Below are 21,663 nucleotides of genomic sequence, written 5' to 3'. Positions count from 1 at the left end.
TGTGGAATAAGAAGCTGGGCAAGCCCTTTGCCCGCAAGCGGTTGTACCTGCCCGTAAAGAAGCGTCGGATGGGAAGGTCTCCGAGATCTTAAAGATGGCTCATGTCAGGGGGCAGGATATCAGGTGTCTTTTCCCCTTTCTTCATTATATGTTTTTCTTTATTGTTGCAATTATTTACCATAAGTACCTGTAATTTGAATACTCAGGAAAAAAAAAGTCATTTTCATCAAGGGTCAAGCTACTCTTTCCAAGTACTGCCCGCTGTGCTTCAGCCTTACGGGCGTTACCTCCTCTAACTAACCTCATGTAGCTGTCGGGTCTCATTATCCCGATTTTATGGACGGGCTCAGAGGCTCAGCGGCTCGGGAACTTGCCTAGGGCCAGTGAAGGCAGAGCGGGATCCCACAGGTCCCCATCGCGGGCTCTTTGTGGCCCTCAGAGCACGCGTGCGAGTCCTGAGCACCAACACCTGGCGTGCTCCGCTCACCTGGGCCGCTTAGGGTTGCTGGGGCCAGGCGGAGCTGACGTCCGCCTCGCCCCACGCTCCAACCCCGCCCCCGATCCAGGCCCCGCCCCAGACACCGCCTCAGGGTCCACGCCACGCCCCGGTGGCCCGCCCCGCCCCACCGCCCAGGCCCCGCCCACCCGGCCCCAGAGGAAACGGAAGTGGTGGCGGGCCCCGGCGGAAGCCAGAGGCGCCGGGGCAGGAGCGTGCCCGCGGCGGTGCGGACGGCGGGGCCATGGCTGAGAAGTTCGACCACCTGGAGGAGCACCTGGAGAAGTTCGTGGAGAACATCCGGCAGCTCGGCATCATCGTCAGCGACTTCCAGCCCAGCAGCCAGGCCGGGCTCAACCAGAAGCTGTGAGTGGCGGCCGAGTCCGCCGGCGTGTCCCCGGCGCCAGCGGGGTGGCGTCTGTCTGTCTGGGAGCCGGGATGGGGAGCCTGGAGCCGGCCGAGAGCCGCCGCCTCTCCCCGCCCTGCTCGGGGCCGGGCCCTCCCGGTCCAGGCTGTGCGCAGGCGGGCTGGCCGCTGCCGCCTGTTGCAGGCCCGCCTCCTTCCCGCTTTGCCGCGCTGGGACCTGGTCTTGGGGCCGCGTTTGGACACGTTTATCAGTCTCCGTTTGTGGGTCTGTCAGGGGGAGGCGTGCTTCTGAATCTGAGTCTCGCCCCACGCACGTAGGACTCCCTCCCCTTCGGCGGGGGGTTCCGCCCCTGCCCGCCGAGGGGAGGCGGGCTTCACGCGGCCGTGCGGTGAAATGGGCCCCGGGAAGGTGAGGGCTCAGGGACCGCTTGATGCCTAGGCCCGAAGGGAGGAATCGGATGATGGTGGGCGGTGGTGGGGTGCGACGGGCCACAGCACGTTTATGAAGTGATTTTTGGGGCAGCAGCCCTGTGCTGGCCGCGGTGCCCGGCCCTAGGGTGGACAAAAGGCAGATACAAATCGGATGCTCCGGAGAAGGGCCCACCGCTGTACGGAGGGCACAAGCACCAACCTGTTTGCAAGCCCGCCTTGCGTACCCGGTGCTGCGGGACTAGCCGGCTGATCTAGGAAGGCTCCCGCGGGGAGCTGAAGTTAGACTAGGCAGCCGCGGCTTGCCTTCCCCTAGGCTTTGAGGATGGATGCTTGGACTGGAGTCGCCCACCCCGGGTGTCGTCTGACACCGCACACAAAATCCCCGCCACCGCAGGGTGAATGTTTTTGAGAGAGGGCTCGTATTTTTCATCAGATTCTCAAAGGCTTCTGCCCTTATTCCTATTGGTTCCTGCCCCCCAGTATTGGCAATTCCTTGTTTAAAAAGAAAATCAGGAGATAGGTGAGCATATGATATAACGCCGAAGCTTTCCTAGGAATTCCGTAGCTAACCAAAGAGCTGAGAGCCACATGTAGCCTGTGCTTGTGCAAGGAACACGCGTGTGCATCCCTGGTCGGCCAGGTGTGGGTGGTGCTCAGTGCTGTCGTCCCAATTAACCTAATGTCCCATTTTTGCTTTTTCCCTCAGGAATTTTATTGTTACTGGCTTACAGGATATCGATAAGTGCAGACAGCAACTTCATGATATTACTGTCCCTTTAGAAGTATTTGAGTAAGTAGCGTTCTTGATATTCTAATTATTGTTTAGTTTTGCTGTAATCATTTCCTCAACTACCAGTATTTAAGTGTCTGCTATGTGGCAGGCATGGTCTGGGTGCTTTGTATATGCTAGGGAAGAAAACAGACAAAAATACCTGCCGTCATGGAGCTTATGTTCTAATGGGATTAAACCATTAAAAAAAAGAAAATCACCTCAGGGACTTCCCTGGTGGCGCAGTGGTTGAGAATCCGCCTGCCAAGGCAGGGGACATGGGTTCGAGCCCTGGTCCGGGAAGATCCCACATACCGCGGAGCAACTTAAGCCCCTGCACCACAACTACTGAAGCCCACGTGCCTGGAGGCCGTGCTCCGCAACAAGAGAAGCCACTGCAGTGAGAAGCCCACGCACCGCAATGAAGACCCAACACAGCCAAACATAAATAAATTAATTAACTTAAAAAAAAAACCCTCAGTATTGTATTGTTTAAAAAGAGTTACATGTGAATAAAGCCTTTTTAAATATGTGAAGAACATCCTAGGCTCTTAAAATCTTGCTTATATAAAAGGACAACCACATGAATTCCTTTTTTTTTTTCTTGAGAAGGAAGAAGTCTTATGCAGCTATATTATAAATTAAAAAAAATTAAAGCCAGAAACAGCCCGAGAAGTATGAATTTGGTCTGGTATCCCGCCAGACTGCCCTGGCAGTGCTGGTTCTAGGAGATGATAATATCTGCTCTGTTGAAAAAAAAAGTTCTTAGGCCAGGTATGTTTGGTAAGGCTTTTTACCGTTTTCTGCGAGAGAGTTACCTGCACCTGGGCACAGTCCTGGCCTAGAGAACGCCTCTAGGAAATAAACTCTAGGTTTTATCCATCCAGGTTTTATCACACTGATTTCACAGGTGAAAGAACCAGTAAGTAACTGTAGTGGCTGTTTAACTAGTCAGTGTCAGAGCTGAGACTAAAATTCTGGACTTCTTCTTTTTCTTTTTTTTTTTTTTAATTTTATTGGAGTATAGTTGATTTACAATGTTGTGTTAATTTCTGCTGTACGGCAAAGTGATTCAACTATACATATATATATATTCTTTTCCATATTCTTTTCCATTATGATTTATCACAGGATATTGAATGTAGTTCCCTGTGCTATACAGTAGGACCTTGTTGATCCATCCTATATTAGTGTCTGCTAACCCCAAACTCTCACTCCATCCCTCTCCCACCCCCCTTCCCCTTGGCAACCACAAATCTGTTCTCTCTGTCTGTGAGTCTGTTTCTATTTCATAGATATGTTCATTTGTGTCGTGTTTTAGATTCCACATATAAGTGATAGCTTGTGATATTTGTCTTTCTGACTTCACTTAGTATGACAATCTCTAGGTCCATCCATGTTGCTGTAAATGGCATTATTTCATTATTTTTTATGGCTGAGTAGTATTCCATTGTGTATATATACACACCACATCTTTATCCATTCATCTGTGGATGGACACTTAGGTTGTTTCCGTGTCTTGGCTATTGTAAATAGTGTTGCTATGAACATAGGGGTGCGTGTATCTTTTTGAATTATAGTTTTTTCTGTGTATATGCCCAGGAGTGGGATTGCTGGATCATATGACAGCTCTATTTTTAGTTTCAAATCCTGGACTTGTGTTGACCAGGGCCAATTCTCTGGGCCAAGCAGCCTCCCTCCCGGAGCTGGCTTGGAACAGCAAGAGTATTCTGGGGCTTTTTGCAGTAAAACTGCAAATGTAAATCACTAGAGTTCCTTGAACAGTAAAAGGAAAAGTTACCTTTTTACATCCCCAAAGGTCAGAGATGAAAGTCCCAGTTACAGCACAGCTCGGCAGCTGGCCACCAAGTCAGGACACACAGGCTGCAGTTTTCCGAGCCTCAGCTCTGTCCTCACCTGCTGGCCAAGGTGTCACGTGTTCCCAGGTGGGAGCGAAGGTCTGTCTTGTACGTGTGCTGCTGCTCTAGACTCCTGCTCGTGAAGTGCGGCAAGGTGGAGGCTGATTTCCCTTCCTTAAGGGTCCTCATTAGAGCCATTCTGGTCACGAGGGTGTGGGATGAGTATATTGACAGATGCCAAGGAACTACTCCTGGCTTCTGAAGTGGAGCAAATGAGAGGAAGACAGATGGGAAAGACCGCTGAAGAGGCGGGGGCAGCAAGGCCTCGGCCAGCACAGCCAGAGCCGGTGGGTGCAGGGGCAGCGGAGGCCCCCGTGGGGACCTGGGATGGGGTGGCCTCTGAGCGCCCAGCAAGCCGCAGATCTGAGTCGGTCAGTCTGTGCCGAGGTAGAAGGGTGTCCAGGCCCGTTCTCAGGCACGCCGACTGCGTCTGTAGCAGAGATACCAGTGTAAACCTCGGCCCTTCTGCCCGGTGCTTGGGGTTAGTGAGTTGGCAGAAGTGGGAGTCAACCCTCGAGTCTTCAAAGAAGAGCCCAATCCAAATGACATCACTGTCGAAAGGGGTTGTTTATTTAGGACATTTGGGCCTGTTGGGGTTTTTTTCTCCCCAGAAATGGATGGATTTTGCTTAGGATTTAACCAGAATGTTGCTTTTTTTGTTCCATCATTTCAGATACATCACAATAAAATGGGATTTCTAGAGCTTTTGATTTATTAGTATTTCTCTGTCATAATTAAAAGCCAGTTTTTATGCCATTAACAGCAACCTAACAGTGTCTTTAATCTGAAGTGATAATTTTTTTAAACTGAAGCATAAAAATGCATAAATCAGACTTAGTGTAGTGGTGGTGGTTTTTGTTTCTTTGTAATGAGTAATTCAGTTCAGCTGAATGATGCAAAGGTCTTCAAGGTGCAGAAGTAGGCAGGTGGCCTTCCACAGGTAAAATGTGGTTATTCATCTAGGCAGTACACTTAATGAAATCTTTGGGAAGATGAAGACATTTTGGGGACACGTGTTGAAAATTTCACGAAACAGTTTTACACTGCTAAGAAATAATTGGAGAGAATCTGTCTCTGTTAAATTTAAGTTACTTAGGTATTTTTAGGAAAGTAGTGTATCATTCCCCCCTCTCTCCAGTTGGTAAACTAGTCTCAGGACAGGCAAAGCCAGCGGTCTCCCGCTCGCCGCTCTCCCCTCACCTACCCTGCAGCCCCGAGGCTCCTTTGCGGAGGACGGGGTGGGCCTGGTGGGGTTGCATCTCGGTGGGCTCCCTGTGTCGCTCAGGCCTGAAGCCCTGGCCCACACTTAGTTCTCTCTCGTCAAGAGCTGCCTGACCTTACAGGTTGTTGTGAGGATAAAAAGGTGGTGGCCATGAAACCTTTTGAAAAACACAAGTGCTAAAAATGTGAACTGGTGTGGCTGTGAAGCTTGCTTGGTTTATAAGTGATCGTTACTCGATTTCATGAGTTATTCATATTAGAAGTAATGTGAGTGCAAGTCATCTATACTTGTATAAACGAAGGAATCCTAATTCACCTGGTTCCTGGACATAGCTTCTTCTAAACAGGGCCATGTGAGGTTACAGATCGCTACCTTTGTTTTTTCCCCATAAGAAAACTGTGAGAGGAGGTATCAGCCATGAATGTTAATTGAGATGTTTCATGTTTCCAGATACATAGATCAAGGTCGAAATCCCCAACTCTATACCAAAGAGTGCCTGGAGAGGGCTCTGGCTAAAAATGAACAAGTTAAAGGCAAGATTGACACCATGAAGGTAAGGTTCTTGTGAACAGAAGATAATGTCAAAACATCAAGGAATGCTCACAAAGCAAATTTGGCTAATAGACTGTGTAAAACATCAGCTACTTGACACCATTACACAATTGAGATTTCTGAAATGCGTAGCAGGTAATAAAATTAAATATTATCAAGCCATGTGGTAGCATAATAAATGTAGCGACGTGGCTAGCCTCACGTTTACGGAAGTCTGGGTTAATTTTTGTGGTGTTAGTCCTTGTTGGCTAACTGTGCTTGTTTCCATTTTTACGAGTTTAGTATCTCCAGGTTGCCCTTTGGTGCTTTCTGAGTCCTTCTGTTCGGCCTTTTTCTGTAACTGTGGGTCTTTGGTTTAGAGGATTGCCGAATCTTCCTTGACTTCTCTTTCTCTGGTGGTCGTCTCCAGCTTCCGACTCCAGACCCCTTTGTACCGTATACCCTATTCTCCACAGAGACCCTACTCTTTGTGTTTCTTGGTTTTGATGGGATCGAGAAAACTCTGCATCTTGAACATGGTATATGGAGTGTTTTCTTACCTGCATTGACTCTCGTGTGGCCGGGGCGTGGGGTGTGGTTTTCCTTTAGGTGGGTAGTGCCACCCCTTCCTGTTGGCCTCAGACAGCGAGCCCTCCTGCCTCTCCACCCCCGTCCTTCATTCCGGCCCGGCAGCGCTGGCCTCGTTTGCGTTTCTGAAATTCACCAGCCCGTCTCCTTCCCGTCCATTCCCCTGCCGTCTCCTCTGCTGGGACTCCTGCACGTCCTCTGCCCACAGCCTGTCCTCCCTGGTCAGCGTGTCGCCTCCTCCGAGAGGCCTTGCGGACCAGCCTTGGCTGATAAGGCTCGGCCCTTCTGTCTGTGTCCTGTGTCCTCTGCCGCAGCCTAAGCTCCAGGATGCGAGGGGCACGAGTGTGGTGTTCCCTCTGCTGCCCAGGGGCACAGGGTGCCTGCTCGGTGTCTGCCGTTCGCGGGGACGGCCACGCGGAGGGCGCGCTGGCGAGGCGAGGGGCCGGCAGAGAGCTGGGGACGGGACTGCCGCGACAGGCCCGTCTCATGCTGCCTGGGCCCGCGGGGTCTGTGCTGATCTCAGGCGGCCTGCCCTGGAGGTGCTTCGCTGTGAGGTGCAGTGTGGTGCCCCCGGCCTCGTTTCTGCTTTGCCAGCTTGGCGTCGAGTTGCTCTTGCACTGAGCGTCACCTCTGCGGCACGGTAGAGCTTCGGTCGGGAGCCAGCTGGGGTCGTTTGGGCCAGTCTGTGAGTGAGCTGAATCGTCCAGCTCAGGGGCCGACAGGCAGAAACCACCCCGCCCTTCCCCTTGTGAACAGGGTCGCGGCCCCAGGGTGATGCGCTCCGGTTCCCTGCGCTCCTGTCCACCTCCCTGCCTTTGCGCCTGGAGATCGCCTGTTGGCAGTGACACGAGCGACCGTGCTGTTTGTTCAGTTTGCACCCCTTTCTGTTGCCTCTTGGTGTCATTTCCTCTCATGAGATTGTGAACGTCTCGCGGTGCAGTTTGTACGCGTGGTGGGTTGAGTGATTAAACTTGCACGAGTTCTGTCTTAAGTGGTTTCTGTAGTGTTGGCATGTAGCATTCTTTGAGGATGTGTTCCTGACCTATGTAAGGACCATCTCTTTGTTTCTATCCGCGGTGCTGCTTTTCTGTACAGCTTATAAGAAAGGGTTTTGAGATGCTGGCAGATATTTAGCTGCTTTTAAGATTGGATTAAAACAAACGTTATGCTGATACGAAGGCTCAAGGAGCGTGGTATTTGGAGAAGACAGGTTTCTAGGTGGTCTGAAAGCTTTGATCGAGAACTGTTTGCACACAATGAGTTTGATGTGGTTCGAATTAATAATCGCTTAATTATTACGTGAAGACTCCTGTTACATGTGCTCTGTGCAAAACTCACTTCCACCTGTGTAGCTGGCTCCTCACGCGCGGGCTCCTTGTCACTTGAGGCAGGAGGGAAGAAGTTGTATTTGAATGAACATTCCTCTTTCAGGTAGTTCTCCATCTACCTGATGCACCTGCAGCACAGTTGCAAGCAGTTACCTGCTGCGGTTTGGCGGGTGTGGCATCCAGGGAGATGAGCAGACAGCGCAGGGAAAGCACAGTTTCTCTTTTGAGTTTGAGGCTCTGGTGGGGCGTCGTCTTTAACTTGGGTGATGGGTCACAAGCAAAAACATCTTGACCGTGTATATTTTTCTTCTTAGAAATTTAAAAGCCTGTTGATTCAAGAACTTTCTAAAGTATTTCCTGAGGACATGGCTAAGTACCGAAGCATCCGAGGGGAAGACCATCCTCCTTCCTAACTTCCTCCCCCGTCTGTCTGAAGATCCTCCTAGTCGTGCACGAGTGGCCGTGACCTTCAGGCAGCCTGTGACTGAGCGGCCCCGACGCTGTTTCCTGGGCCCGTCCTCCCGCCACCTTGTCCTCGTCGTTGGCCTCTGCGGACGGCAGGGCCTGGAGGGCGTGCGGGGCTGTGCCGCCAGCTGCCCCCTCCCCCTGACGTGCTCTGTTTGGTCCTCTAGCTCTCAGAGGACTGGCGATCACACAGCTTTGAGTGCGATGTGTATGATTCTCCACGGCCAAATAGTCTTGGAAATATTAAATATGATAGGTAAAGTAAAAGTTTAAAAATATTCTACCTAATAGTTTTCTTTTAATATACTCTTTCTGTTCTTTTTTTTTTCTTCTTTCTTTTATGGTGTCAAAGAAAGCTAAACAAAAAAAAAAAAAGGAAAAATTGGTTTAATATAAGTACTTTAAATTCGTTTTGTATTTTATATTTTTAAGTATAGTGCATAAAGAATGTGTTCAATGGAACTGTGTTTCCATAGATTTCAGTTAGTCTAATATAAAGTCTTTAAATACTTATAAGACTTGTTCCATGTAATTATTTCTGTAACATTTTTATAGTATAGTATCTTGTATCTTGTAAACAATTGTCACTTCCCTAAAGTGTGAGGGATATTGGTAAAGTTTGTTCTCCAGGCATTTAGGCAGGAAAAGCCAAAGTGAAATGCAGGATTCTGATTTCCCCACGGCCTCTTTCACGGAGGACATTGCGGATGTATTGACACAGTTCAGGAACGCGGCCCTTGGCCATCCCGGGGCCCCGTGTGTCTGCCTGAGGGGGCTGCCAGACGGCGGGGACAGCTGCGCCTTCGGAGTCTGCAGGGCCGGGCGGGCCTTGGGAGGCTGCGTGGCTGGTGAACTTGGGCAATGCTGTCGCTGCACCTGCGGGCTGACTTTGAGCCGCAGGCCCCAGTGCGGTGTTTCTCGAGGGTCACCGCAGACCACGGCATCGGAATGACCTGGACTCGTTTATCGGAAATGTGGGTCCAATTCAGACCTGTTGGGTAGAGGCTTTGGGCTGGGGCCTGGGAACCCGTGTTGTTGATTTCCTGGCCCCAGTGATTCTGGACCCCTTAGAGCCAAGATCCACAGTTAGGGACTTCAGTCTCATCGGTGTGTGACAGTGGGCATGGTGCGGGCTCCGCTGACTGGCCCGTGTCCGGTGAGGCCGCGGGCGTGGCCGAGTGAAGTGAGGGTCGGAGCCCAGCTCGCAGCGTTCTCCGCTGACCCCTTCGCAGCGACGGGGGCTCGTGTGTGCCCTTGCTCCCCAAGAGAGTCTTATATTTGCTAGGAGTTGGGGGCCAGGCCCCTTAGGAAGTTGCTACCTTGTTGTCAGTAGTTCCGTTCTCTCCAAAACATCACCAGAAAAGGATTCCCATCCCGGGCGCGGTTTCCTCTAGATGAGGGCTGCCCCGGCCAGTAGATCCTGGCCCCAGAGGTTCCTCTCCTGCGTTGGCTTTGCGGCTTCTGACCGCCCTGTCAGCAGCGGCACGTGGGCGGTAGGGGGCCGGGCTCAAAGCCCTTCCTCACCCCTGTGCCCACAGGACAGCTCAGTTGGTCCTCCCCTCAGTCCCCGGAGCAGCAAGAGCGGTTACCGTGTGACAGAGCGGAAGTCACAGCTTCTGCGCAGGGAGCGGCATGTTACACGCAGCCCGGCTGTCCAGAGCGTGTTCTGACCCACTCCGTTCCGTTGACTCAGTAGAAGACATCATTTGCAGTTCCAGCCGTGGCCCGATTACTCCAGACCATCCCTTGTCCTCTGTCTTAAAGCATCGTGCGTGACCCAGACGTGGGCCTTCTCCTCCCCAGCCTTCTTGGAGGGTGTATTTCCATTCCCTCTGCCTGGGTGCCTGGTGGGTCCACGGGTGTCCGTAATTCCCCTCTGGGTTCTGAAACTCGCAGGATGTAGCTGGCAAAGGGCAGCTGTTGTGCACGTCCAGGGCCTGAGAATCAGGCAGCTTTCAGCTATTTCTCAGCCTTGAGAAGAACAGCTGCCGTCGATGAGATGCTGATCCAGTAGCCAGTGACGATACAAAGCCCCCCAGCCTGGGGGCCTGCTGAGCCAGGCCCAGCCGGAGCCGGTCACTCTGGAATGTCCCTCCATCTTTTCAGTACAAGCTTGGGTGTGTTGGGGGGAAGCCTTGGGACTCGTCAACAACTCTTCAGTGCATTTGACGTTGCCTCTGCAGTGGAGCCCACAAAAGATGCTGAGACGTCACGGTACGTTCCCCTAAGTTCATGGGTTGGTCTCCGTTTTGCACCAGACCTGGCATTAGTATTCATTGCAAGTGCCAACCACTTTCAAGTCCTCTTTAGGTGACTGAGCAGTCCCCGCTCAGAACGGACATCGTGTGACTCACGTGAAAGGTCTGCAGGCGGCCTTCTTGCAGACTCACGGTGAAGGTAGCGTGTTGAGCGTAACTGCCCACGGCCTTTAGATTTCACTGGAAGGTCCAAGACCGCGTCCTAGACTCAGGCTGTGCGCACTTGACCTCACTGCCCCTTCCCTTGGCCCTTTGACCCCTCCTCTCAAGGGCCTCATTTCAGTCAAAGCAATGATTGTTGGAGTCATCCTGGCGCAATAGCAACCGTTTTGATGGGCTGCTTCTCTACGTCACCATGCTCATCCATGGCGCCTAGTTAGTTGCAAATTCCTCCTTCGATTTTGAAGTCACCCCCCCCCCCTGCACTTCCCCAAAACACTGATCAACAAACCAACCAACCTGAAAGCCCAGTGATTTTCAACGCACAGCTACATCACTACGGCGCCAAGAGGTGGGGCCTGGGGCCTGGGCTTTACAAGTCACTATTCTCGTTACCTACGCTGCCCCTGCGATTAAAAAAACGAGAAAGCAAATATTAAGCCCTGCCTTTATGCAGAAGTAGGATGCCCTTCATCTTTTTGGGTATACAATCATGTGTTTATTACAGAAAACTCCGAAAAATATAGCTAAGAGAGGCGCACATATTGCTCTCCTTATTGTTAATATTGTGCCTTTTATCCATCTAGACGTTTTTCTACAAACACACACAAGTGAATAGCTAGATGTGGAATTATTCCTGTACACATGAGTTGGTAACGTGCTTTTTTTTTTTAAACGGTGTACCATGAACATCTAGGCCAGTCAATGAACTTCCTATGTAATAATTTTTAACGCTTAGTGTTCCATTAATGTGTAATGTCACTTATGTGCCAGATACGGGTTAAGCACGCTGCACACGTTGACTCAGTCCCCACAGGAAGTCTGTGGGGTGGTTTACAGAAGAGAAAGCTGAGGCACAGAGAGGTTGGGTGGCCTGCTCAGGTCACCCAGCTAACAAGGGTGCAGCGGGGCTTACACCTGATTTCTGGAAGTCTGAAATCGAGGTGTAGGCAGGGCCACGCTCTCTCCAAGGACTCCAGGGGAGGATCCTTCCTGCCTCTTCCAGCTTCTGGAGGCTCCAGCTGTGCCTGGGCTGGCGGCAGCATCACCCTGGTCTCTGCCTCAGTCTTCACGTGGCTGTCTTCTCTGTGTCTCTTATAATGACATTTATTGTTGGACTTAGGGCCGCCTGGAAAATCCAGGATGGTCTCGTCTCATGATTCTTAACTACATCTGCAAGGACTCTTTTTCCAAATAACGTCGAATTTGCAGAGTCTGAGAAACAGATCTTTGGAATCTACTGTTTTGCACCCACTACTCTGCCCTATAGGCAGGTCTGACCATCGAGGCCCTGGCCTTGCTGACTCAGGGGCTGCCATGTCCATTCTCCCCGATCTGCCCAGAACCCAGCTGCCACCCCCTGTAAATGTCTGGTTCCCTCTTCCCAGTGGAGGCCGGTCATGAATTGAGAGTCGAAGATCCAGGGCTGGCGAAAACACTAAAATCATGTGCGTCCACGTAGAGACAGAAGCAACATTTGTCTTCTTCCTTGTCATAAGATCCTTTTCTGCTTTTTGAAAGGAAAAAGTTAAATTTTATAAAAAAGGAAAAAGTCGTCACAGGCCTTTTGGCTTGGCAATAAGGAGGAAATATTGTGGGTGTCAGTGGAAGTTACAAACCCGAGAAAGTAGGATGGATGCCTTACAGATGGCCTTGACACACACACACACACACACACACACACACACACACACACACACAGTTGGGAGTGCCTTGTGTGCATGACAAACACGTGTGGGAGCTGCAGGGGTGAGGGGTCTGGGGGAGAGGCTCTTGAAGGGCATCCACGGTCTCTGTGGCTGCGTCAGCACTGGAAGATGCTCACATAGTGCCCCAAGGGAGGAAGGGTGACAGGGGACCCCTGAAGGGACCAAATCTGCACTTCCTCATCTGCCAGGGGGCTTCTTAGAGCGGGGTTGGCGGCTCCTGAGTTGTGAGTGCGGGTTCTCCCTATAGCTCATCACACATAAGCTCTGGCTAATCATCCACAGGAACACTGTTTAAAAAATCAACCATTTAAAAAGAATTGTTTTTTTGGGTAAGTGTGCTGTGAACACCAAGAAAGTCCATGCACACGTCCATTTAATTTTGAAACAAGTTGGCCATGCAGGAGGAGGCCCGTTGGGATTCAAGGGCCACCTCTAGCTGCAGTGTTTATTTCACACGAGACCTCGTGCTTTATGCCTGTGTCTACTGCGGTGCCGATCGGGTCCTTCCCAATGGGTGACTGAGGGGAACACTGCTCTGTGATGTTCAGGTCATCACGACACAGGGAGAAGGCGGCCGTCTGCAAGCCAGAAAGAGAGTTTCCACCAGAACGAGCTGCAGACAGGCACCCTGATCTTGGCCGTCCAGCCTCCAGAGCTGTGAGGAATAAAGTCTGTTGTTGAAGCCGCTCCTTCTGCGGTGCCTGGTCACGGCTGCTGGGAACAGACTAAGACATGTGGTTCCTCTTGACAGTGCTCAGGGCTTTTCAGGCACTCAGTCAATCCGTTGTGATCGGTCAGTAAAGGGTCACTCACTTTCATTATTTCTCTCTTAATTTTGCTGAGTCTGATTGCTCGTCTTGGCTCCCAGAGCAAATGTCAAATGTTTTTTGCCACCAAACACTCGGCCTAAGCAGGATGCTTAGCGCTGGTTGGGGTGGGAGGGTGGTGATGATGAGAAGGCTGGTGATATTAAGACATCTCCCTGCTTAGACAGGCTTCAAGCAGCCCGTGCCCGGGTCATTTGTTACTCTCTTTTAAACTGTTCCTGCCAAGACACAAAATCCAAGACGAGAGGGAGACAGACTGGACTGGCCTTGAAGTGGGCGCAGACCGTGGGGCTCACAAGAGCAGTCTTCCCATCCTTTTTGGTGGTGGAGACATTAGGATAACGAGGCAGAAGTGGGGACAGCCTTACTCGGTAGCTGAGCAAGCACAAGCTGAGAAGACAAGGGGTGCGCTGGTGGAATATTTATTCCTGGCCTCATTTACAGCATCGTCTGGTTCAGAATCAGAAATCGGCAAAGCCGCAGATTGGTGGGTCCCCCTGCTCACGGCTGGGGCTCTGAGGGAGCTCAGGCTTTCTGCACACGCCTCTGTTTTCTCTAGCATCCTGGCCCCTGTTCTGCTCTGGACTTTATCAGTTTGCTGTCTGCTCCTGTGATCGGCTCCTTGGGCTTCTGTGACCGAGTTACGTTCTGCAAGACCTTTTGCTGCCCAGCGATTAAGGGACTTGTGTGCGAGACAAGCAAGATTGTTAGAATCTCTTCCAGGGAAACTTTTCCACTTTTTCATTTTTGTTGTGGAATGGTAGTCCCAACGGGGCTGGGATTTTTCACAGTGATCCAGAAGCATTGATTTTTTCCCACTACCTTTGACATGTCAAAGGCTTTTAGGGGTGAGAAATCTTATATAACATGATAATATCAACACAACTTTAAAATTTAAAAACAATTTTACATACCTATCTCACTTGATAATTTAAATATACATCAAAACTAATCATGCATATGTATGTGTGTGTAATTTTATTACATTCATCTTATTATAACTTTATTTTATTACAATCTTTATTGGCCTTTATCTACTGTTTCATGTAGGTTGGCTGCAAATTAGGGAAGTTTCGAATAACAGTGAGTTAAAAAAGATAGGTGTTATTTTTTTCTCCTGTGACAAGCAATTCCAAGTTTTCTGTCCAGAATAGCTGTAGCTGTTCACAAGCATCAACCAGGACCCACACTGATCTGCCTCTTTCCTCTGCCATTTTTAGCACATGGCTTTGTCTTCACATCACAAGATGGCTGCTGAAACTCCGGGTATCATGCCTGCATTCCAGGCAGAGTAAACATAGAAAAGGAAGGGCAAAGTGTGATGGGCAAAAGGATTTCTCCTGTGGAGGCTTTGCCATTTTATTCTAGAAGGGCTGTATCCCTCAGGGACTTCTGCCCACACCTCACTGGCTGGAATAGTGTCTCATGGCTGTCCCTAACAGCGAAGGTGGCAGGTGATCTGCGTCTTAGCTTACACAGCCTTTAGAGAAGAGGCAGGCAAGAAGGGAGGTAACTGGAAATGGGAGTCAGATAACCTACAGGACCCGCTCTGACACTTTCAGAACAAAGGGCGACCTGGATCCCCATATACTGGGTGCTAATCTTGATCCTTTCCTGCAGAAACTTACTTTGTAGGGGTAACTTAAGGTTACAACTTTAAATTTCATGTAAGTAAATTTGGATCCCAGACACAGCGCTGTGGGTGTTTTTAAGTTCAGTTCATTTGGCGAGCATGTGGGGACTTTCACACTGAGGCCCCAAAGGTGTAAGGTATGAAGGAGCATTACATCCCGCTGTCTAGACAGAGTTCGGAACAAGAAGGGTCTGGACTCGAACTTCCACGGGGTCACTCTGGGCGCTTGGGAGATAATATCGATGATAAATTTTCAAGAGCAGAGTTGGAGTCCGTGGCCCATCTCTCCTTGCGTCCCGGAGCTGCAGGTGAGCGGCCTGGCACATGCCTTGCCCCAGGCCCGTGCCACGGCCTCCCGCTGCTGGTTTCGCCTTCGCCCTGCCTGTGTGGTGCCAAATCAGGGGTCCAGATGCTGCTGCAGCCAAGATGCGTGAGACGGCTAGAAAGGCAGGAAGGCTGTCCACCCTGGTCCTCTGAGGTGCGGTGATTCCTGAGTCTGGAGCTGCAAGAACCTGTGTAGCGCAGTGGTTCTAAAATGCTTCCTGCAGCGTGTGGGTAGCCGGGTAAGGCGAGCCAGAGGACTGGGGAGCCAGGAGCACATCGGTCCTTGTCTTCCTGTGCTGGTTGCAGTACCAGCATCAACCTCTTTAGAGCATCACGCCCAGTTTATTCTCAGCTTCTCTTCTTTTCCGCTTCATCCGCGACCATCTCTCCCTCCTTTCCAAGCCCTCCTGCCTCTTTCCTTCTCGAGGCTGCAGGAGTGATGGATGCACAGACAGTTCCAGAGTCCGCAGCCCTCCTGTCTCCCCTCGTTCTATTTCTTTCTCCGTCCTTCTTCCTCCATCCCCTCCCTTCCTCCCACTTTTCCTTTTGAAAATGCCCTGAGCTCTATCCTGTGTCCTCTGGTCGCCCTCCCACAAAGGGACAGAGTCTGAGAGGCGCTCAGGATGAAGAGGAGATGGGTCCTCTTCCTGCCTCGCCCAATTTCACACACTCTCCCGGTGCCACCCACCCCCACTGCCCCATCCACCCTGTGGGGAGCCTCATCTGTCCCTGGCCGTGTGTTAGGGGACAATGCACACATTTTAAGGCAGCCTATTTTTGTGTGGTGTTTATTAATTCTCCAGCATGCGCAGGCTGGAGCACCAGTGTCCCAAAGGGATGTTAACACAGTTGCCCACTGATTTAATCAAAGGAAGCAGCTGGGGCCCAGGGTGAGGTTGAGTTATGGAATTAAGGCATAAAGGAAAACACAGGATGGGTCTTTCCTGTAAACTGTTGTCTGACCCTTTTACTAGTCCTCGGATGTGTCTCATCCCCCTGTGAAATGAACCGAGTTGCAGGAGCGAATGGAGGACATTTTCACTGCTATTATCAATAACCATTTATTCACTGTTCAGTGTGCAACCAGAAATCTTACTCAGTACAGAGCCCGGCAAAATTCCCCCTTATATAACAGGGCTTAAACAGTATCGATTTAGTCCTGGTTTCACTGCGTCTCTTGTTAAGCTTCAGTAGTCTTTTGTTTATACAAATGTTATCTTATACAGCAAGCAAAAGCAGACAGTACACTTAACACTGCTGTTTCACATGCTTGTTTTCCCCGGTGAAAAATGCAAACAGGGCAGCACATTCCAGACACCAGACCCCTTCTTATTAACTGCATGTGTCTTTCTGGGCAAGCCAGAAATTCTCTAAGCATACATTCAGGGTTATACCTATAAAAATACCAATAGGATCATATTATACACACTGTACAGCATTTCACTTTTTTCACTTAAAATATCCCTGCAGATCCTCCCTTCTCAGCCCATGTAGGGCTAAGTCCGGCCAGCTGGCAGCGCCCCATGGCAGAGATGCTGTAAGGCACTCACTCTATCTCCCTCTCGAGAGTCTGTCCTGCTTTGCTGTTGCAACGATGCTCCAGGATACTCTGTCGTTCATTTCATCAACCACCAATGGAGGGTGTCCTGTGAGATGACTTTCCCGGGGAGGTGCAGACCTGGGAGCTTTGGCTGCGGAGAGCCACAGAAACAGCCCGCCTTCCACTTATCACCCGCCAGAATGGCAAGGCCTGATGGACGGCGGGCTGGAGAGCTGGCTGAGCCCCCTGGGCTAGGTGCGTCTTGGAGGATGTGCTGACAGCAGGTGAAGGAAGGCTCTGCGTGTTCCCCTGGACTCCATGTGTGCGCTTGGCTGGCTCTTGCCCAGGTCCTGTGAAGACAGGTGTCAATACCTCCCTTCCTGTGACTTCAAAGCATTTCACTGCATCCATGGTGAGAAATAAAGTTTACATCCCATGCCAGGACCATATATCCAGAGTTTCACAAGATAACACCTACTTTTGCCACGCTTGTGAACTCTGATCTCTCCCATCCTGTCCCTTCTCCTCCCGGGGCTGATGGCAAGCCACTGCATTGGTTTCACAGCCACCGAGGAGAGGGGCTGCCACCTGCTGTTGGAATGGATTCTCTGCTCCTGGGGCTTTCTTGTGATCAAAGGGGCAGCGTGGACTTACGCTACCAAAGTGTGAAAAAAGGCCAAATTGTCTTCCACAGCTCCATTATTATTCCTCTGTCCTCACTCATGTCTACTCCATCCTTTATTTTAGAGCTGCCCGTTGGCCTTCCACCAGCCAGCTGGCCACGGTGGACCCCCAGCGTGGGTCTGAAGTGCAGAAGGCCCTGTGGACTCAGAGTGAGGCTCTTGGGCCCCTGGCTCCTTCCCCACCTGTGCAATGTCTGCAGGGGGTGGGCTGTGGGTCAGAGAGACACCCACACAGATAAGAAGAGATTTCAATCCATTGAGGAGCTTTCTTCCCAGAGAGGGGGAGGGTACGGGGGGAGGGAAGGAAGGAAACGAGCATTCGATGAGGATGCTTGTTGGGGCCCACTTACTTGTCCCAGCAGCCTTGAGCAGGGGTGTTGATATCCCCACTTAGCCACTCAGAAGCGGGTGCAGGAAGGATGAATCCCCAGGACAGCAGAACTGGCTTCCTGGTCCAGGAAGTCTTGCTCCAGCTCGGAGAACTTGACTTCCTCTGTCTTCCCTGCAAACACACTGTTCTGAAGCAGATGAAAGAGGCTATAGCGGCTCAGATGCCAGGTTGTCCTCTGTAGCTGCTGGTGTGGTTTCGCCATCTGGTATGTAAGTTTGATTAGGTCCTGTTTGTTTATTTTTGCTTTTATTTCTTTTGCTTTAGGAGACTGATTTAAGAACATCAGTCTTTTGTATGATTTATGTTAAAGAATGTTTTGCCTATGCTCTCTTCTAGGAGTTTTGTGGTGGCATGTCTTACATTTAGGTCTTTAAACCATTTTGAATTTATTTTGTATGTGGTGTGAAGGAATATTCTAATATCATTGTTTTACATGTAGCTGTCCAGCTTTCCCAACACCGCTTGTTGAAGAGACTGTCTTTTCTCCATTGTATATTCTTGCCCCCTTTGTTGCAGACTAACTGACCCTAAGTGCATGGGTTTATTTCTGGGCTCTCTGTTCTGTTCTATTGATCTGTGTGTATGTTTTTTTGTGCCAATACCACACTGTTTTGATTACCATAGCTTTGTAGTATAGTCTGAAGTCTGGAAGGGTTATACCTCCAGGTTTGTTCTTTTTTCTCAAGATTTCTTTGACAATTCTGGGTCTTTTGTGGTTCCATATAAATTTTAGGATTATTTTTTTCTAGTTCTGTAAAAAAATGTCATGGGTCTTTAGATAGGGGTTGCATTAAATCTGTAGATTTCTTTGGGTAGTATGGCCATTTTAACAATATTAATTCTTCCCATCCAAAAACATGGGATATCTTTCCATTTCTTTGAATCATATTCAATTTCCTTTATCAATGTTTTATAGTTTTCAGTGTATAGGTCTTTAATCTCCTTGGTGAAGTTTATTCCTAGGTTTTTGTGTTTTGTTTTTTTTTGTTTTTATGATGAGATTTTAAATGGGAGTTTTAAAAAACTTTCTCTTTCTGATTTTTCATTATAAGTGTATAGAAATGCAACAAATTCCTGTATATTAATCTTGTATCCTGCTACCTTGCTGAAATCATTTATTAGTTCTAATAGTTTTTGTGTGGAGACTTTAGGGTTCTCTACGTAGTGTGTCATGTCATCTGTAAATAGTGACAGTTTTACCTCTTCCCTTCCGATTTGGATACCTTTCATTTCTATTTCTTGTCTAACTGCTGTGGCTAGGACTTCCAATACCATGTTAGATAGGAGTGATGAGAGTGTGCATCCTTGTCTTGTTCCTGATTTTATCGGGGAGACTTTCAGCTTTTCACCATTGAGTGTTATGTTGGCTGTGGGTTTGTCATAAATGGTTTTTATTATGCTGAGATATGTTCCCTCTATACCCACCTTGTTAAAATTTTTTTCTTTATTTTTGAAAAAATCCATTTCAAAGCTTTGGAGTTATGAAGCCCAAGAGTAATTGGTACCCAGAGCTGGAAGGGACTTGGGGCCATTAGGACCCACCATGAATACTTGCTGAGATCCTTCTCAGCATCACAATAGCAGAGGCAGCACTGAGTGTCCCTATGACCTCTTCATAAACACCTGAGGAACAGAGAACTTGGTCCTTCCTCAGACCACCCCTTCCTTCCCCCTCTGGACACTGGATTTTCAGAGAGTTTTTTTTTTTTTTATACAGTTAAGAAATTGTGTTTACCTGCACCTTTCTTCTGTTAGCTTTATTTTTGCTCTGTAAGGAACAGACATCCACATGTTTACTGATAGTACCAATATAACATATTTTCAAGTCTTCTCAGTTACTTTTCATTTGAATAAACTTCTATGTCTCTAGCTATCTAGCTATCATCTCTATCTATTTATCCATCCATCCATCTACCCATTCACTCACCTACCCATCCATCCATCTATCCATTTATCTATCTGTATCTAACTCTGGCAGACACACCCTATGATGACCCTCAATGACTCACTCTCTTGTATAATCTTCTCCCTTTGAGTGTAGGTAGAACCTGTGACTTCTAGCCAACAAGGTATGACAAAGGAGTGGGCATGGCCCTCCCATGACCACATTATGTTACATAAGACTCCATCTTAACAACCTGGAGTGAAAGAGATTCTCCCTTCTGCTGGCCTTGAAGATGCACACAGCCATGTTGTGACCTGCCTCCAGAATGGTATGAACACCACGTGTTAAGAGGAGAGAGACCTGATTTATGATCTTTGTTTACTTCAGTAACCAGAGTGCCAGACACTGGGCTGTACAAACTGTAGCAAGTCTTCACAAGCTCACGTGGCAGGCAAGGAGCTGTGAATTTCTTCCCTTCATGGGTGGGATTGGGGCCCCTCTGCATACAGGAAGTATGTTTGCATCACAATAGCTGTGGTCTTGATAAAGCTGAGGACTGGAGGCGATTCCAGCAGACCTCCCTGCCCTTCCTCTGCTCTGCTGTCTGGTGCAGGAGCCTGGTCACTGCACATTGCATTGCTCCAGCTTGCTTGCTGGTGGATTGAACTATTGCTGCTGTAGTGGGTTGAATGATGGCCCCCAAGATGTCCCCACCCCAGTCGCCAGACGTTGGAATGTTACCTTATATGGCAAAATGGATTTGCAGATGAGGTCAGGTTAAACATCTTGAGATGGGGACACCATGCTGGATGCGTCCAGTGTATTAACAAGGGTCCTTGTCAAGGAAAGCCGGAGGTGGGAGATCAGAAGTGGAAGTTGGAAATGTGACAGTGGAAGTAATGTTGGAGTGATGCAAGGGAGGAGCAACGCAAGAGGAAATGCAAGCAGCCCCAGAAGCAGAAAAGGTGAAGAAAGCGATTCTCCCCTGGAGCCTCCAGAAGGAACCAGCCCTGTGACACCTTGACTTTAGCCCAGTGAGACTGATTTCAATATTCTGGCCTCCAGCACTGGAAGAGAATAAATCTGTGTTGCTGTAAGCCACTAAGTGTGTGGTGATTTCTTACTACAGCCAAAGGAAACTAATAGAGCTGCTTTTTCTGCAAGAGGATTACCTCTCCTGCCTATGGCCCGTGCTTCACTGTGGGGAAGGGGCTCTTCCACTGATGTCAAGCTTGGCCATGTGACTTGCTTCAGCCAATGAAGTGTGAGCAGAGGGGATGCAGGGCGTGGTCATGTGACTTTCTCTGGCCAATGAGGTGTGAGCAGTGGGGACATGGTGCACTTCTGCAACCCAGCAGAGCCTCACATGGTGGTCACTGGCCGGCTCTTGCTCCCCTTCTCTGCCATGAGAACAGAGCATCTGCTCTTCACCGCAGACCTGGGAATGATGAGGAGGTGGAGCAGAGCTTCACCCAGCACACGGCCACCTGCACGAGTGGGAAACAGTCCTTCCTTGTCAGACACTGAGATGGTTTGTGCCTGCATGCAGCTTAGTTCCTGGCTGGGGTTGGCCTGTGGGTGGCATTGCAGGGAGGCTGCAGCCGCCAGGGACCCTCTCTTCTGCTTCTCGGCTCCAGGAGGTGTCTCTGGCAGCCGCTGGTGCTGGCGGTGGTTCCGTCTCCTGCCAGGCAGCCCCTCCTGAGGACCCGGCTCCCATCAGAAGGCCTGGCCTCTGGACTCTGCAAAGACCCGCCTCTTCCTGATACCTTTGCAGCCCTAGCAGCTCTTGCAGCTCTTACTGATCCTTGGATTGCCTCATGGTTTGGTTTTCCATCTCTTCCAACATCTCTGTAACCAGTTTTCCATATTGCAGGGCCTCTATTGAACTGCCTGGAATGGCCCCTGTTTTCCTGGCTGGATACACCAGGAGTACCAGGTGAACGAATTAAAAAGAAAAAAGACAGACTGGCAGCTATTAGCAAAGGAAACTGAATACAACGTGTAGGTGTGTTTTGGTTGTGGGAGGCGAATATAAGAAACGCATGGATTCTTCGACTAACAGAATATAAATGCTTCATCCTTAAAAATGGTTGCTGAAATCCCTAATTTCTTCCTTACACAAATACATGCATGCACAC

The 21,663-nt window shown here is 49.7% G+C and overlaps 1 protein-coding gene across 1 annotated transcript; it reads left to right on the top strand.

The window, feature by feature from the left end:
* Positions 1 to 664: 664 nt before the first annotated feature.
* Positions 665 to 8,399, top strand: MED10 (mediator complex subunit 10). Its single transcript, XM_007191649.2, has 4 exons — positions 665 to 862; positions 2,001 to 2,084; positions 5,655 to 5,757; positions 7,966 to 8,399. Exons 1-4 carry the CDS (start codon positions 741 to 743, stop codon positions 8,062 to 8,064), a joined length of 408 nt encoding a protein of 135 aa, XP_007191711.1. The 5' UTR covers positions 665 to 740; the 3' UTR covers positions 8,065 to 8,399.
* Positions 8,400 to 21,663: the final 13,264 nt, after the last annotated feature.

This window comes from Balaenoptera acutorostrata, chromosome 2 (assembly GCF_949987535.1).
Source record: "Balaenoptera acutorostrata chromosome 2, mBalAcu1.1, whole genome shotgun sequence".
Lineage (NCBI taxonomy): Eukaryota > Metazoa > Chordata > Mammalia > Artiodactyla > Balaenopteridae > Balaenoptera > Balaenoptera acutorostrata.
Note: the sequence above shows the minus strand (reverse complement) of the source record. Positions and strands in the feature narration are given on the sequence as shown.